The sequence below is a fragment of the Diceros bicornis genome, chromosome 20 (genome assembly GCF_020826845.1).
Source record: "Diceros bicornis minor isolate mBicDic1 chromosome 20, mDicBic1.mat.cur, whole genome shotgun sequence".
In the NCBI taxonomy this organism is placed as follows: Eukaryota; Metazoa; Chordata; class Mammalia; order Perissodactyla; family Rhinocerotidae; genus Diceros; species Diceros bicornis.
The window spans coordinates 54,779,232-54,796,427 of record NC_080759.1 but is presented as its reverse complement, the minus strand read 5'-3'; the positions used below and the strand labels follow the sequence as shown (position 1 = coordinate 54,796,427).

Genomic DNA, 17,196 nt, shown 5'->3' with positions numbered 1-17,196 from the left:
TTAAATATCTCCCTTAGCTGTTTGTCTTTGTTATTAAAATACAAATTATAGGTAGTTTTTTAAGATTTTAAGTGTCAAACTATCTGTTAAATCCAGAGTACAAACCCCCACACAGACAGTGCATTGCACGTAGACTGTTTTTCAACTTCTCTAATCACATGTGCATTTCTCTAGATATCTGTTACTCTCACCTATAGGATTTACATTTCTATTGAAAAATATCAACTCACATTCTTATCTTTACTTTATATGTTTCTTTAAAAACATGCAGGTCCACAACTATGTCATTGAAGCTCACGGTACAAACAATAGGTTGCAATATATAATTTCTACAATAATTTCAAATGAAAATTCCTCTGAGAAAATTCTTAGTATATTTCCTATTTCCTTATTTTATTTTCTAAAACTTAATAATGATATAAATAAGATATATAGTGATACTTTAATGCATAATATTATAATAAAGCTGCTTTATGATAATTTAACCAAATAATCACAAAATAAGACAGATGCTCCCAACTTGCTCATAAACGTAATTAGCTAGTATCTTATACTCTGTTACCCAAACAATGTTAAAAATTATTCAAGAAATTCATTGAATTATATACAAAATTAGCAATTTCAACGTAAATAAAATGACCTTTTTACTTTCCAAGTTTCTTTATATGTGAGCAAAATTGTTAGATAATGCAGGAAACACTGCCTCCAAAATTGTTTGGAAATTCTTAATTTCCTAAACCTTTTAACAGATGTGACATTTTATGATATGGTCTATTTACGATATATGGAACATGTATACAGGGAGGTAGGTAAATGGAAGTATATGGAAATAATAGGAATATACTAAGTGAGGAAATAAATCAGTGCAATTGTCTTTGTCTGTGTCTATTGTATGGACCTGGGTTTGCACACTTGTACATGCTGCTTTGAGGCAGATATTGTAGCAGGCCACCAAAGAAGTAGCATGGAGTGAGCATGTACCAGCAGACGGATCATTTTATGAGTCAGTCCAAGACAATCCACTAATGCATTTAAAGCATCACTAAAACAGGTCCACTGATTCCATTTTTAATCTTAAAAAAATCAGTAGTTGTATCACAGCTCAGCTTAGAGAATGATATTCCAACTAGAATCAGAGGTGAAGAGATATCAATGAACAAGTCACAGTAATGCACCTGATGGTCCTTTTTTCCATTAAAGAATATTTTAAAAAATGAGTATTAGTCATTTATTATAATCTTCAAACAATAACAGTTCTGTAGCTTTTCTAAAGTTTCTGCCAGGCAACAATGGAAACCATCTTAGTTTTATACAAAGAATGCAGTGCATCATGCAATGTTGATATGCCTTTGTTTTCTGTAATAACACAAATAGTCTAACCTCTGTAGCTTTGATGTGCTCCTTTCAACTTTGTGAAGGGATCTGAGCTGGCCCAGGGAAACTTGAGCAGAGGGCAAAGTCTGCTCCTTGCACCTTGCCTTTCCTTATCTGATCCCCCTTCTCCTCTTGGGCGGGCAGTGCCTTCACACCCTGGGCTATCATATAGTGCGATCACCCAATCTGATTTTCAGTGTTAGTGACATCACAGACAACTCACCCAGAGGTTTTTGCATTCTAAATAGGCTCATGAAAAGAACACTTAAAAAAAACAATTAATGAGCAAGTGAGGAGGGAGCTTGAAGACTGATCTGAGAATCCTTCCTGATGCTTGTTTTAAAATATAAAATACTGCTGTGGTCATGGTGCTACAGGTGCAGGTGATGGAGGAGCAAATGGAGCATAGTAGTAAAAGAAAATTCAAAAACAACAAAACAATAAGCAGAGGACACAGGAAACCGACTCATTGGTTCACCCTGTTGGAACTGTTTCCCTGGTCACCCAGTAGCTGACGGTAGCTGTGTTGGGGACTCTGAGCTCAGATATATTGCAGAGCAGAGCAGAGCAGAGCTTTCTGATTTAAGGACTTGGCTTCTTCCATCCCCAGCTCCTGTCAGAGCACACAGTGGTGGACGCTGGCTGTGCCACACAGTGTGCCCTGAGGACTGAGGCTCTCCTTTCTCCAGCCGCTGAGAGTGTGGGCGGCTCTGACTGTCAGCTGGGAGGGTCTAACACCATTCAGGGCCTTTCCAGCTACGGAGCTCCCCATGGGCTCAGCTGAGCTCTTTATTGGGCCTGCAGCACCATTGAGTCCTCCCTGCCTCACAGTGGTGATGCTCAGGGCTCTCGCCAATTAACTTCTGCACACAAACCTCTGCATCAGAGTGGCACTCCTGACCACCCCAGGACGGACACAGGTTTTGCTCCTACAGAAAAGTCCCGTAAAGGAAGGCGTAGGTAAGAAAAATGGAAGACTGCAGAGACCTATTTCATTCAGATGACAAACTCTTGCCAGGCCTTCCCTTGATGTTACCTTTCTATTTAGCTGGTTATATTTCCCTCTCTCCCTCCCTCTCTCCATTCCACTCTCCCTCTCTCCTTCCCTAGGATTTAGAATTCAGAAGTGACAGGGTGTCATGAGGATGCACATTCAAATTTTATTTTAATTATGAAATGAAACCAGATTTTTCTGATCGATAGTAAGTCTGACTTGGCCCTGCTTTGATAATAAAGTCCGGCTTAGCTAATTACTCTGCATTGTGGGTTTCTTTTTATAAATTGAATGTCCTTAATCTGCTCCTCCAACATATTGAAAAAACATATTTAAATGATGTGATGCCATAAAAGCATTTAATCAAAAATATTATATTGGAAAAATGTATTGAATTAACAATATTTTGAATTTCACAACACTTTCTGAGTATATTGGGCTAAACAAGGGGCCTCTATGTAAAGAATAACAGGTTTAGTTTAGAGTTGTTTGATCAGTCTTCTTAAAGGCTTTCTGATGTACTCAGCTCAAATTGAGGAAGTACTTGACAGTACTGACTGAGAAAAAAAATTGGTTTGCAAGTTAGGTGGTTTCCAAGTTTTTGCTTCCAACAAAATTGAAGGCCAACATAAACAGGCTATCAACTGATACAGGGCCTTAAAAATGATCTTTGATGTTAGATTACCATGTTTTTGGCAGATAACTTGTAAAGAATTCGGAGAAGTGAGAGAAAATGCTCTAATCTTACATTTCTATCTACTTATGTGAGTAATATCTGTCAGCACTTATAACTAGAAACATAAAAAATAAGAATGGAATTGATGCTAAGCCCTCCCCAAATAAGGCAAGAAGTTGCATTCATGCCTGGATAAAAGAAGTAATTGGGAGTTAAAAACAATTGCAAAAAGGAATAGATTTCCAATAAAATCTCATTTTTTTAATGTTAAATACATAATTATTTGTCAAAATGTGTAATAGCCATGATGTTTAGATTAATTGTGTGCTAATTTTCAAAATATATATTTAAAATATAAAGTCTATGGTTATCAGAAATGAAAGTTCTTTTTAAAATTTCATGTATATAACTTGTTTTTGTGGTAGTTGCAGAGAAGTATGATAGGGTGACCAATGTGAGACTTTCTAACATAAAAACATAATATATTAGGATAAGATTCCATACGGGAAATAGAATGGAAATAGGAAATTAAAGAGAAAAAAGAAACATGTAAAATTTCTGAATGTTAAATTAGAGGCTGCTCAGCAATTTTTTAAATGGGAAGGTGGTTACCAAATCACTATGGTATTTAGATTCCATTTACACATTTAAATAGTGATGTAACAGAAATTATATCTTTGCAACTTCTGATGAAAAAAAATCAGATGCCAACCTACAAGTATTTGAGTAGGTATCTAGTTCATCAACGTTCTTTTAGGGGGCAGGTGAGCAATTTTCTATGAAGACCACTGTGCCCCGGAAACCCAAGTGTCCAAGTACAAACACTGTGAATGAGAGCTGTGCCATCACAGTGCGATATATGTGGGGCACATGGGCTTCAGTGACCCTAGACCTGTCCTCTACAGAGTCAGGAATATCGACTCCAGGGTGGGTAGTTAGCTTGTGAAACTACCGGAACTATCTTTCATTGGTGCTCTCACTCCAGAGGAGGCTGCTTGAAACAATGTATATCGCTTTTGAATCGGCATGAGAGGGTCACTTATTAGAATATGGGCTTTTAGGAATAATTTTTGATTGATGAATTAAGTGGTGTCCAAGAGTGGATGAGCTGATGCACTATGCATGCATCTTTGTCCTTGAATGAATTGGATGCAAGCCTGGGGGCTCTCTGCGTAATGTCTGCCATGACAGAGGATGCCTTTCCCTGGTCTGACTAGAGGGCTGGCTGACCCGCTGTCAGAAGCCTCACATCTGCATTATGTGAACCTCTCAAGGGAGCTGAGACTCCATCATTTACATGAACAGGCCACATCACAGTTTTGCATGTGCGGCCAAATTTCATCTAAGATTTGCCTTCATTCTTGCAAGGTCAGGAAGGAAAGGCCTGTAGCACTCACTTACTTCTAACCATTGGGGTCACTGATGCTGTCAAAAGAGAGACAACTGTAAAGAGCCAAGTGGATTAGGCCAGTTCACAACAAATATATTGTGTTCTGCCAGGAAGGGACCATTAGTCTATATATTCCAGAAAAGATTTTTAATTAATGTGGACGTCTCCCTCGACCAAGCCAATAACATCATGCAAATTAGAAATATTTTTCCTAATCTAACGAGGAACATGTGAATAGGTTTAGATTTATAATCAAATTTAGAGTTTAAAATCTCCTTCCAGAGATCATGCAATTTTTTCAGTGTCCCTGTCTTTTTGTCACCTTCCTTGTGAAGAGAGTGTACATTAGGAATGATTTCCCCAATGCCTCTACATCTGAGTTTACACATGGAGGACACCTGAGTGTTGGGAGGGACACACCTGGAACAGTTGGCGATCTCCATGCGGGGGCCCTCACACTGCCAGCCACCACACTGGGGGGCTGGGCTGTCACAGGAGCGGGTGCGACAGAGGCAGGATCCCACGGCGCTGCCATCCGTGTGCGTGCAGGGCGTCCACAGAGACCACGCACCAAAGTGCCCATCCACGGTGAGATTCCTCGTCTAGGAAGCAGGTACAAGTGAGGATGTCAGAAAGAGTTAGGATGTAATCATAACAGAGAAAAAATGAAAGATCTCTCACAAGACAATCAGAACCCATTCAGAATATTTTATATTACAATAAAAAGGAAAGAACAGTGGGAGGGGGTGGGGTCGGCCCGGTGTCACAGCGGTTCAGTTCCCGAGTTCCACTTTGGTGGCCCGAGGTTTGCAGGTTCAGATCCTTTCCACGGACCTACTCACCACTCATCAAGCTATGCTGAGGCAGCATCCCATATAGAACAGATACAACTCTACAACTGTGATACACAACTATGTACTGGGGCTTTGGGGAGAAAAAAGGAAAAGAAAGAGGAAGATTGGCAACAGATGTTAGCATCTGGCCAATCTTCCTCAAAAAAAAAAAAGGAATGAATGGGGAAGTATTTCAAAAAAAACAGCAGCGGTCATTGGTGAAGACAGTGATGGAGGAGGAGGAGGAGGGGGAAAGGAGGAGGCAGGAGAGGAGAAGAAGGAGGAGGGGGGCGAGTGAAGGATGCTAATGACTTGGCAATCAGGTGATGCAGAATTGTCCACTAATCTGAGAAATGCAAGAAAAAAGAAGAATTGGAGTGAAAAATCACAGATGCACAACTCTGTTGTATTTTTACATACCCGAAAAAAATGAAAGATTGGCCAACTTGTTGTCATTTAAGACCTGGCCTGGCTCAAAAGTCACCTCAAACTGACTTTTTATTTATAATATATTAGAAGAGTGCCTATTAAGCAACCGGAACTCAAACCCAGTGAAACACACACTCTAACCCCCTCTAAGAGTTTATAAGTGGCGAGAAAGAGCTAGAGAACGTGTGGAAAAATCCAGTGATGGAGCCATGAGCAGGGGCTGTGGGAGCAGAGAGGGATGCTCAACAGCTCATGGGAAGTGGGAAGGACAATAAGGAGACTGTGCTGGGGCTTAAAGGGTGACGGAGGTGCCAGAAAAAGAGTTGGCGAGGGCTGTCAAAGCAGAGGGAAGCTTGAGTAATGACAAAGAGGAATGAAGCCACCCAACGTTGAGAGGCACACAGGCTGTTCCCTGTTGTTGGGAGGAGAGCAGGTGGTCTAGGGGCAGCAACGCTTGACAAAGGAGCACAAGGTAGGGTCAGAGCAGGGAGGACTCGGGTGTTACAGTGATGTGCAAGCTCTGAGGGCACTGCGGGAGGGAAGGGACTGCTCTGGCAGTCACCTGGGCTGATGAGGTGTGGGCATGGAAGACTGGACTACTTCACATAAAATCTGATGGGTAGATTTTCTCAGAAGCTACAGAGTGTTCACAAGATTTGAGACTCATGGGGAAGCTTCCCCCTGAAAGGGGACAGACAGCCTAAAGTCCAAACCTCCTAAATTGAATATGGGGACTTATGCATTTCTTAGAAAATATGATGAAGAAGAGATCTGATTGTGTGATCTACTTGTGTAGGTTGCCCAAAGGTTCCTGCCCTGAACTATTCATTACACTCTAAAAGACTCATCACCCCCACAAGAGATGACTCCATGGAGGAGACGATTAATTCTTCTGTGGCTGCAAACTGTACCTGTACTTCCCCATTTCAGAATAATGCCAACACCATATGCTACGTGTGAAAATACAGGAGATATTTACCTGTGCTCCATCATTTCTCCAAATACAACAGGAAAGAGTTAAACATTGAACGTGTCCATTTCCTCTGACACGGCCAGTTGGTCATCTCCAGCTGCCACAATTATGACTCCATCCCTCCTCCTTTCTCATCAATACTCTAACATTTTAGATCCACTAACGACACCTGGCTATTTCTATAAGAAGTCATGGCAAAAGGGAGGGTATGGAACTGCATGATCTGCTGGATTCAATGTGATGCACCAGATCCTACCCAGAGTAAGAGTGACGTACAAAGGCCGATTTCTCCCAAGAGGAAAATACCCCCATTTCCAAAGTCCCTATAACCACCTGTCCAGCTGGGATAAAAACGCAACTCCTATCCTGACCATAAGGTTCTCTGGAGACCGTAGTGTTTTCTTGGAGAACTGAGACCTCTGTGACGAGCTGATTCAAACCACTAATTATTCACCCGAATGTGCGGTTGTTAAAGATCAAAGGTCCCACCACCTGGGAGTTTCAGCCCTCCTCTTCCCCCCGTGTCGCAGCCCTCCTCCTGCCTTGGCCCAAAGGGCTCTTGTGTAGGGAGAAAAGGGACGAGTTGATGTCCCACTGTGATTCCACTGGGTACTCATGCTAACAGTCCTCACGTGCTTTTAAATCCCAACACCTGCCTGCTTTGTTAACGCTGCTTTATCCTTTCCACTGTAAAAAGCACAAGCCACTTGTTCACGGAGGCAGCATCAGGGAATAATGCTGATCAGAGAGTATTTGTATAATATTCACACAACACAGGCCCATACTATTTTGACTACTCATACTGGTCACTACTGTTATTTTGTGTCTGGGGCTGGGTGAACTTGGCTCTGGGGAGTCGTGTAGAGCCAGCTCCCCTCCCCTGCTCTGCTCTCAGGGTGCTGCGCGGGCCGGATGTGGGTGCTGACCCCCCAGCTACCTGCCCTGCAGGTGGAGATCCCTCCCTGGTGAAGAGGAGCAATGAGAGTTTCTCCCCTCACACCGTGCTGGGGGCTGAGGAAAACGACACCCGAGTACTCGTCAGGTGGTTGGCACAGTGACCACCGCCTAGCGAAGAGCCCATTGGAAGTACAAGTGTTGCATGGATCACGCGGAAATGAGGCCGAGTTCCATTCTGGTTTCAGAAACACAAATACGTTCCACGTGCCTCCCTCATGGCATCCGAACAATGATCTACCTGAGACAAGACCCGGATCTGGACATGAAGGAGCTCAGTTCTCATCTGTGCACAGATCTGTAGCCTCCTCACCTGCTTCTGGCATGCAGGTGTTGGGCTGGAAAGGGAAATCAAGGACAAGAATTCTCAGGGAAGGACAAGGAGAAGAGAAGCCTCCACGGTTTGGGATATTTTCACACTGAAAACATTTCATAACTTATATTCAAACTGCTGACAGGTTTGGCTCATTGGCTGGATTTGTACAGGATGCGAGTTTCCTCTACTGAGCTAGTTATTGGTGAGCGGGTAAACCATGGAGAGAAGGGATTTCAGAGCACAAGACTGGATTGCGCCAGGTGGGTACCACAGGGCTGCCCTGTGTATGATGTATGGGCAGGGGGTTGGCCCTCCTAACACCCCAAACACAAGCACAAAAACATGCGTGTCACAGCTCATTGAAAATGGTGCAAAAATCCAAAGAGCCTAAAAGTGAGTTTTTAAATCAAAACAACACGAAAAAACAACCAAAATAGTATATTTACTCAGAATATCAACATCCACGTAGTTTAATGCATCTTGTTGACCCTACAGTTTTACATAAAAAATCCTCCTCTGCAGGCCTGCTTTTCTGTGGACTAGACTCCAAGACAGTCCAGAAGGAGCCAGAAGCCTCCAGAATGTTACTGGAGTGTCAGGAAAAGGGGACCCCACAATTTATAAAGCATAAAACAACATGGCTTCATGAGACAGGTGGGGTCCCAGAGATGAAGATCTAAGTCTTAAGTAATTGCATTTATGACCCTGGCAGGAAACAGAACCGTAGTCCACGGGATTTTGAAAAGAATGCACTGAATGTACTCTGGGAAGAAGTGTGGGCTGGGTTAAGAGAACCATCAAGGGATGCTGAGGCCACCAGGGACCAACAACAACGGGAGCTGTGACTATGCTGGGCCTGTCAGGGAGAGGGGAGGTCAGGTTACAGGGCTGGGTGAGGGATAGACAGAGCCTGGAGAGGGGCAGCCTGCCAGGAGCTGCTGCCAGAGGCATGAAGCCCCGGCCAAAACTGCAGCCTGGGCTGAAGGAGGGCAAGGAAGAAATAGCCCAGCCTCTCCTCCCGCCCATGGCTCCCATTGGCTGAACCCATGACAACAAGAAACTGGGAGGGGGCCATCTGGAAAAGGGGAAGGTCAGGTCCCTGGGGCAGAGAGTAGATGGGGAGGGGAGTGGGGACTGACCAGCATAGCAACCTATTTCACTGTCTATGAGAGGCTCTGTGAGATATCTGGTCTCTTCCATTTGCCTTTGTCCCGGTGAAGATGTGAGGGGTAATGTAGGGAGAGGATGCTTCTGTGATTTTTGAAGGGTTATGAATCCCCCCAATATTTTCTGGAAACTTCTGAAAGGACAGATTATTGGGGGACAGATTAGAGGATTGGGGGCAAAGAAGACTCTCTCAGAGCCCCCTTGGGCTACATTTCTTCACCTAAAATACAAACGAAATGGGCACAGAGATTGTTAGGATCTCTTTAGCTAAAAGACCTCATGAGGAAATCTGAATACAGAAAAATGGAAGATTTGTGAGGTCAGGAGTAAACACGACATGATGGTGACGAGTGAATGAAGATGGAAACAGAAATCATTCAGAATGCTGAAAGAGGACATTTTATGATGGAAAAATATTTAGAAATTGGCAAACTGAAAGAATAAGTTAGTGACTTGTGGAAATGGAACTGTAAGGCCACAGGTCAAACTCACAGCCGAGGGAGTTTTCTAAATTTATCTAAATAAGCTAAATTTATCAGTAAGGTCATGGAAATGAAATGAATATAGGGAAGATACAAGCAAATGTGAGAGAGAAAAACAGGCAGGCAGACAGACAGACAGACATGGAGAGAAAGAGCGAGGGTCGCTGCCCTGATTGCTAACAACTTTGAGGTTCCTGATCCAATCCACGTGCTCCCTTAAAATAAATCTCAAATTCTAGAGGGAATCTGAGAATCTCCGTTTCTGCAGCCCAAAGAGCCTAAGGCAAGAACACCCGTCATGGTGGATGAGTTTTATGAAGGAAATCCTTTGAGTGAAAGGAGTTTTGCATTCATCATGGGAATTGTTCCACACCATTCTCCAGGGGAGATTAGGTATCCATGGCAGGGTTGGGTTGGCACCATCAGCCATGGCCTTGAAAAGGGCAGGCCCCAGGCCAGGGGGCGAATCCCAACTGGTCTAAGCCAGTCATGGCAAACCCACTCATTTGGGCCAGTGCTGAGTCTAAGAATGGATATATGACGTGATTCTGGCCAATGAGACTCAAGAAGGGTCTTCAAGAGGCTTCCAGAAATTACTTTTCTCCAGATAAGAGGAGAACACTCTTTCTCTGCTCCTTTTCATCATTCCTGCTTTGGATACCGTTATGTGAGGATGCGATGCGTGACACTCCTGTGAGCAAGAGGAGAAGCCTGGAGAAGTAAGAGACCTGTGCCTCACTCAGTGCCTCCCCGAACTGGGCAGCAGAATCAGCCCTGAAACTGCAGCCTCCCCATCATTGTAGAATGAAAATAGTCTTTTTAAGGCCCTATTCACAGGGAATTCAATTTCTTTTAGGTAAACGCTATCCTATTGGGTACAGTCTTTATATACTATTTTAACAGAAAAAGCAAACTAAGATTTAAGAAAATTTTTATAAAATCTCCAAAGATTGCACAACCAGCGGTTTGGAAAATGTAATTGGAAATGCTGGTCTGCCTTTTCCTTTCTGCGAGACCAGGGTTTCTCATCCTCAGTACTACCAACATTTGGGCTGGATAATTCTTTGCTGTGGAGGCTGCCCTGTGCATTGTAGCATATTTAGTGACATCCCTGGCCCCGCCCTCCAGATGCCAATATCACACCACCCCTGGTTCTGACAACCAAAATTTCTCCAAACATTGCTAAATGTCTCTGGGGACAAAATTCCCTCCAGTCAAGAACCACTGCACTAGGCATCCTTGTTTTTTCTTCTGGCACTGGCATAAGATAACAAGGTCCTAGGCAAAGAGATGCTGTAAATGTTCTCTTTCCAAATGCATGGATGGGCAAAAGATGAGCTGATAAGTGTGACAGAGGAAAAGAGAGAGAACTTGAAATAAGTGACGGTTAATGAAAGAATGGAGAGGAATGAGATAGAAAAAATAAAACGGTTATTTTTCAGCCAAGGGCAGGGTAGCTGCAGACTTTGAGGGAGAGTATTTTCAATCCAGGGCCATTGCAGTGCTTCTGTTAAATCTTGGAGCAAGAAGAACTTGTAATCTTGAGAAAAGCATGAGGACAGCTGGATGAGGGATCTCTGCATTGCATTTAACCACATGCTCCTTTTGACCCTGAGTATGTTAGTTTGAGAATCTGCCTAGGAAATAGATCCATGAATAATGGGGTGCGTTCTGCTGCTTTACTTTTCCATATGAGTAAGTACTTTTATGTTTTCTCAGCTTTCGTTAGACGTCAGCAAGAAAGCTATTAAAATAAATTCTCTGTGGTTGTACAACCTTCTGAGTTTCTGCCCAATGACTTTCTACTTGGGGTATGTGCTCTATATTATTAAATATTAAATATTGAGCCATAGTAAAATATAAACCACATATAGGCAGTTTAGTGGAGGGCCCGCACTGTGTCAAGTGATTTATATGTATTAATTCCTTGAATCTTCACAACATCCCTAGTATCTACATCCCATTTTACAGATAGGAAAACTGAGGCTTAGATGTGGCTCAATTTGCTCAAAGTCACACTGGTTGTAGAAGACCCTAGAATCAGTCCAAACTAGCTAAATCCAGAGCCTGTGATCTCAGCAACTTCATTCTGTGATGCAGTTCTGAGATTCTTCTTTGGTGAGAGTCTCATGGAAATCAGCTTCACATACTTTTATCGCCGATTGTGTAATAGCAAAGTTCCCTTCACCTAGCAAATACCTTCACCTCGGAAACAATGGACTTCCAAGAGCTAGCTGAGGAAGATCCAATTTTTGTTAACAAGCACAATCCATAATCCCATGTTTGATTCATTCATGTTCAATTCATTAATTCCCAACTGACCAAGGATGCAGACGCATTTGATGAGTCCAGAGGTCCCTGGAGCATATCTTTAGGTTCTTACTGTACTCCAACCATCATTATCTTGTGATTAAACTGAAGTTTTATATTTCCTCTTTGAATGTTTTTTTCAGAAGTTAAAAGATCTTTCCTTATTTACTTTCAAAGTTGCACGTACCTTTTGTCAGAGATTGTAACAAAACAGGATAGTGGATATGCTCCTTGGAAAGGCTGGTCTCATGTTATGACATCAACTTAATATCATCCCTAAGTCTATCTCTATAAATGAAATACATGAAAGAAAGATAGCCGCTTGAGGAGAACTAAGGTGGAGCGCTGTGTGGCCTCTGATAGGGTGGGTAAATAGAGGCAATCTTTATTGCCTCTGAGTCCCAGCTCTTTCATCTATAAAATGGAAGCAATAATGTCCATTCCTGGGGGTCATCATGAACATTAAATGAGATAGTCCATTGAAAGTTGCCTAACACAGCACTGAGCACATGGTCTAGACACACAATTAACTGTAGTTCCCTTTTCCTTCTCTTATAATAGATTTCATTATAAAATTCAGAAGTAATACCTTGCAGGCTATCTGAGCATAATATGCAGGGTGACTACCAGGTCACCTATCACTGGGTCCACCTATCAGCCACTGCTTTGGGGAGATGTTGACAGCTGAGAATGGCATTGTCTTGTAGATTAAGGACAATGTCAGAAGTACTACATTTAAGTCCTGATTTCTTTCCCAATGTACATTTAGAACATTATGCAAACTCTTTAGACTTTGGTCTATGGTGCTGCCATCTAAATGGAGGGCTTTGGGCTCAATCATCGCTCAAGTCCCCTTTCACTCTAACAACATTAATTACGTAGTAGCTGGGGAAGAATCCTGTAATGTAAAGAGACATTCAGGTGCTTATTTGGTCTACGTATTTTGCTAGTTACTGCATGATGTATTTTGGAACAAGGACTCATTGTATGACATGGTATGCTGGTAATCATGTACCCACAAAAGATGTGGATGGTACTCATGCATAAATAAGGTAGATTCTTAAGACTACATTATCCTTGTTAAGCAACATTACAAATTATGCAGGACATATGTATTATTTGAATCACTCTAGATGTGTCAACTTAGAGCTTGCTTGAGCACTTCAAATATCTTAAACTGAGAACGATGTTTTCAATTACAATTATTAAACAAAAAGAATATTAATCAATAAGTCAGTCAGCTATTGCCCTGTTTCCTGGACAGAAATCCATAAACACTTTTAAATAGGGATCTTTTAGTGGAAAATAGGTCTGTAAGTCACTAAGTCCCTAGGAAGGTTTCTGGGGGGGGTCCCATCACCAATGTGAACTCTCTGGAGAGCAAAAGATCTAAGCCCCATATCACGGCCTCTGTGTGAGGTTTGACTTGGACACTAACTTTGGGAAACTCAGTTGTGCTATGTCATTGGTCTGCGGTTTGTGAAGATTTACTTGGTAGGTTCCCACAACAGGGTCTGATATTAACTCATCACCCTCAACATTCCTCTAACTTGTTGAGCTCGGTGTAAGAGGAGCTCTTCTTTGATTATTCAACTTGGGCTTTTACACTGGATATAAGACACTTTGGTCTCACTCAAAAAATCCCTCAGCTTATAAAGCTTAATTTCTTTGAATACAGATATGTAGATAAAGAAAGAAAAGCATTTAACTGATTACAAGATTTATATATATATTTTAACATCTCTAAAATCAGTTGGCATCTTGCAATCCATGGCAGCATTTTGTTTCCAAGCAACATATAAAACAGTAGTATACTTCACAACCAACGGCATATCAGAAATGAAATATGGTAGATTTGGCCAATAAAATTAATCCTTTTTTCCATTTCAGTCAAAAACTAAAAAGTAGAAGCAAATTACATTTTTAAAAATACCTAAATTAAGACTTCTCTATGTTAATGCTAATGATTTTCATCTAGCTCATTTCTTTCTTAGATATTTTTAGAAAGGGATGTATAATTAAAATAGTAGTTAGGTAATATGGGATTTCCCATTTTCTATATGATAGCCTACATAAATCAGAAAAATATATGATTTTATTCACTGTGTTTTGCTCAAAGTGACATAATTTATTGTCTGTTGTTGGATGCATTGTACATTCTTATGAAAAGTGTATCTTGATAAATGACAGATTACATTGAGAATGATGATCAGAACGGTTTTATATAATAAAATCACCTTGCACAAGCAAAAAGACCTTGTTATGTGTGTTTTATGGACAGAGGATCAGAGATCACATCTCGGCTACATCTTTAAAGCAGAGATGGAGGGGGCAGCTCTGACACTGGGCAGGTCCACCTCTCCCTCTGACCTTCCTTGAGTTTATAACAGAAACTGTCTTCTCAGTAGAAGGAAACAACTTTAGTGACAACTCTCTGGTCGCTTGTTAAATATTGGATCATCTCCATTTTTTTACTGTAGAAATATACAAGACACATATTTGTTAGAAACCAAGTGGGTGAGTGCACATTTCCCATTATATAATTAAGCACATCTCAGATATCCACTAAAACAACATTGAGTCCTAGACCAGCGCCCTTATTGCTTAAGAACTGCTATTATAGTCTTCTGCTCTATTTACCATTAAAAATGCAAGGCCAAACATCTGGAATAAGACGGGCTTATTCTTCTAAAGTACACATCCGTAATTCAGGGCTACATTTCAGATACTGCACTTTATGTTTTCTCTAGCTGCAAGGAATTTAAGGTGAACACCTTTGAGCTTTTAGAGTATTGTTCAGAAATCAGAAGGGACTTAACACAAACACTGGCATTTTTCTAACCAATTTCAAGAGACACTGCAGAAAAGTTTGCTTCTAAAATCAGAGATCTGAAGCTAAATAACCCAAAGGACTAGCTCCATTGCAAAGCTATGTCCAGAGCCTGGATGTGGTGATACACACACCTGTGCAGTGAAAGGCCCAGATCTTGTGTCTACATTTGGGGAATGACACTGGTTTTAATAGCCCAACCTTCCTCACGTCTCTCTGCCTGATCTTCCCACTTACAAATCGAAGGACAGGCTTCATGAATACGTGGCTTAGAAAATGGAAAGAGCATGTTCCTTGAGAGGAAACAGACGGACTGTTCAGACGCCTCAGGCAGTTCTACTGTATCGGAGAGACAGCATGGATTTCAAATAATGGAATGTGCCACTTCTCTTCTCACCTCTGTCTTGAGAGGTATGCTAAAGCTGACAGCCACAGAGATCAGCAGTTATGTGACAGCACAGTGACTTAAGACATTTTCAAAAATGTGAAAGTTAATAGCTGTTGCTCATATTCTCAGATAGAAAAAAAATTTTGAGATTACTTGATTAAGTAATTGATTGAGGGTTCTAAAGATAAAGGAAAAAAAATAAGCTGATTCCTACAAGTGAGGACCCAAACAAATAAACTGCCAAAGGAAGTTGTGGCATCTGTTTTCCTGGATTCAGAGTCTGGCTCTAAATGCAGGCGAGTTTCTCCTCATTCTGCAGGGTTCACTGTGGGAATGTATATTAGGCTGTTTCTCCCAGACCTTCCCATGACCCTGAGCAGCATCTACGAGACTGTCCCACATGGGATTCAATGGAATATCCTTTAGTTTATTCTTTTAAAAACTCTACTTATCTCAGCTTCTGGAATTACAGCTCCCAAGGGAAACTGATGGGTATGAAAGTTACTATTTTATTAATGCTACGAGGGGCAAAACAGTCCACACCAAACTCTGGAGATAAAAATCCAAGAATAAAACAGAGATATTACACCCCATTTTCAAACCAGCAGTGTTTTCTCTTAAGATATTTTTCTTCAAAACAGACAAAAAGCATAGGACAATATCCCGTGTGGCTCTCACGCAAGCTAAGAGCTGAATGAGTTAAGAGAGCAAAGACAGAATTTGCAGGAAAGTTGTAACAAGAAAACATGTGGACAGCATTGAAGTGAAGGGTAGGATCGTAGGAGAGCTGGATTCTCCTATGAGAACACGGACAGTGTTTTCAGAGGCCGGGGAACGTGGACACTTACAGGACAGGTGGAGACGCTCTGCTCCCACTGCGTCATGCTCAGGCTCTCCTCGAGGCTCGTGCATTTCTTCATCACCACGTCCCAGCCACAGTAAGGGTCCTGGGCCCCAATGCAGGTGCTGGAAACACACAGCAAAGGGTCAACAGAGAGGCAGCTTTACCTACTACAACAGATGCAAACCAAGGCAAGCCTGGCCCCAATGAGTTGATACAGGAACTACATGAGAAACAACGTTTCAGTCTGCACACTAGAAGAGAGCTATCTGCACATACCAGAAGTATCCAATTAAAATTAAATAATTAATTTTGGCTGAAATATCTGTATGTTTTCTAAGATACAGAGCAGACTACTAAATCACTATCTGGCCCAACATGAGCCTTCTGGTGTCATGGGCAAAGCTAAAGTCAGAATTTTACAATGCTAAAAATACTAGTTGCCGTTATCACCACCATCACCATCATTATCATCAGCAGCAGCATCATCATCATCATCATTCCCTTAATAACAAGTATTATTTGTTGAGCACCCACTGTGATATATCAAATTATTGTATCATTTAGACACTTAAAACAACTCTAATGAAGGAGGTATTATTACTTTTTCTTTGCTAATGAGAAAACTGAGGCACAGAAAATTTAAGAAATTGGCCCAAGGACAAGCAAATACACCCAAAACCCTTTAACATGGTTAGTTCAAATTTAATAAAATAAGGAAGTCTTCCTCTTGAGTATCATAGCTTAAAAATGTATTAAAAATATCAATTTAATAATAGCTTAATATAGCTCTGTCTACAATATTCAACATATTATATCAGAAGTATTGTAGATGGTGGATATTTTATTTTAGTTTTGTCTAAATGAAAGAGTTCACACACAACCAGGGCATGATTAGATGAAGATTTTGGCTCCTATGTTATAAATACAAAAGAAAGCGGATGGGGTGATGGGAAGCAGACAGAGACGACAGTGACAGAGTCAAAATTATACAGAAGATGACCCCACAGGCAAGCAGGGCACTGCACACCTGGGGATTCTCTCTGTGAAGGGGCCAAGAGGTCAAGAGGTCAGATTTGGGAAACGATGTGAGGAAACGGAGGTGAGTGCAGCATGGAAGGGCCAATGTCTTCTCAGAAGTAGGGTGCACTTACAGCAAGGGAGACTCTGTCAGAGAGTTACCAGTTAACCAAGAGTAGGACCAGAAACCATAGCATAACTATCAACCACAGGGCCAGG

The 17,196-nt window shown here is 41.6% G+C and overlaps 1 protein-coding gene across 3 annotated transcripts in view; it reads right to left on the bottom strand.

Moving 5' to 3' along the window:
* The window catches only part of SEMA5A (semaphorin 5A), a 465,422-nt gene that overhangs the window by 72,278 nt on the left and 375,948 nt on the right, over positions 1–17,196 (bottom strand). For all 3 annotated transcript variants that reach the window (XM_058564359.1, XM_058564361.1, XM_058564362.1), the window contains 2 exons: positions 15,965–16,082; positions 4,855–5,036 (listed from right to left, as the gene is read on the bottom strand). In XM_058564359.1, the coding sequence (XP_058420342.1) occupies positions 4,855–5,036; positions 15,965–16,082 (300 nt within the window). The remainder of the gene's footprint in view (positions 1–4,854; positions 5,037–15,964; positions 16,083–17,196) is intronic.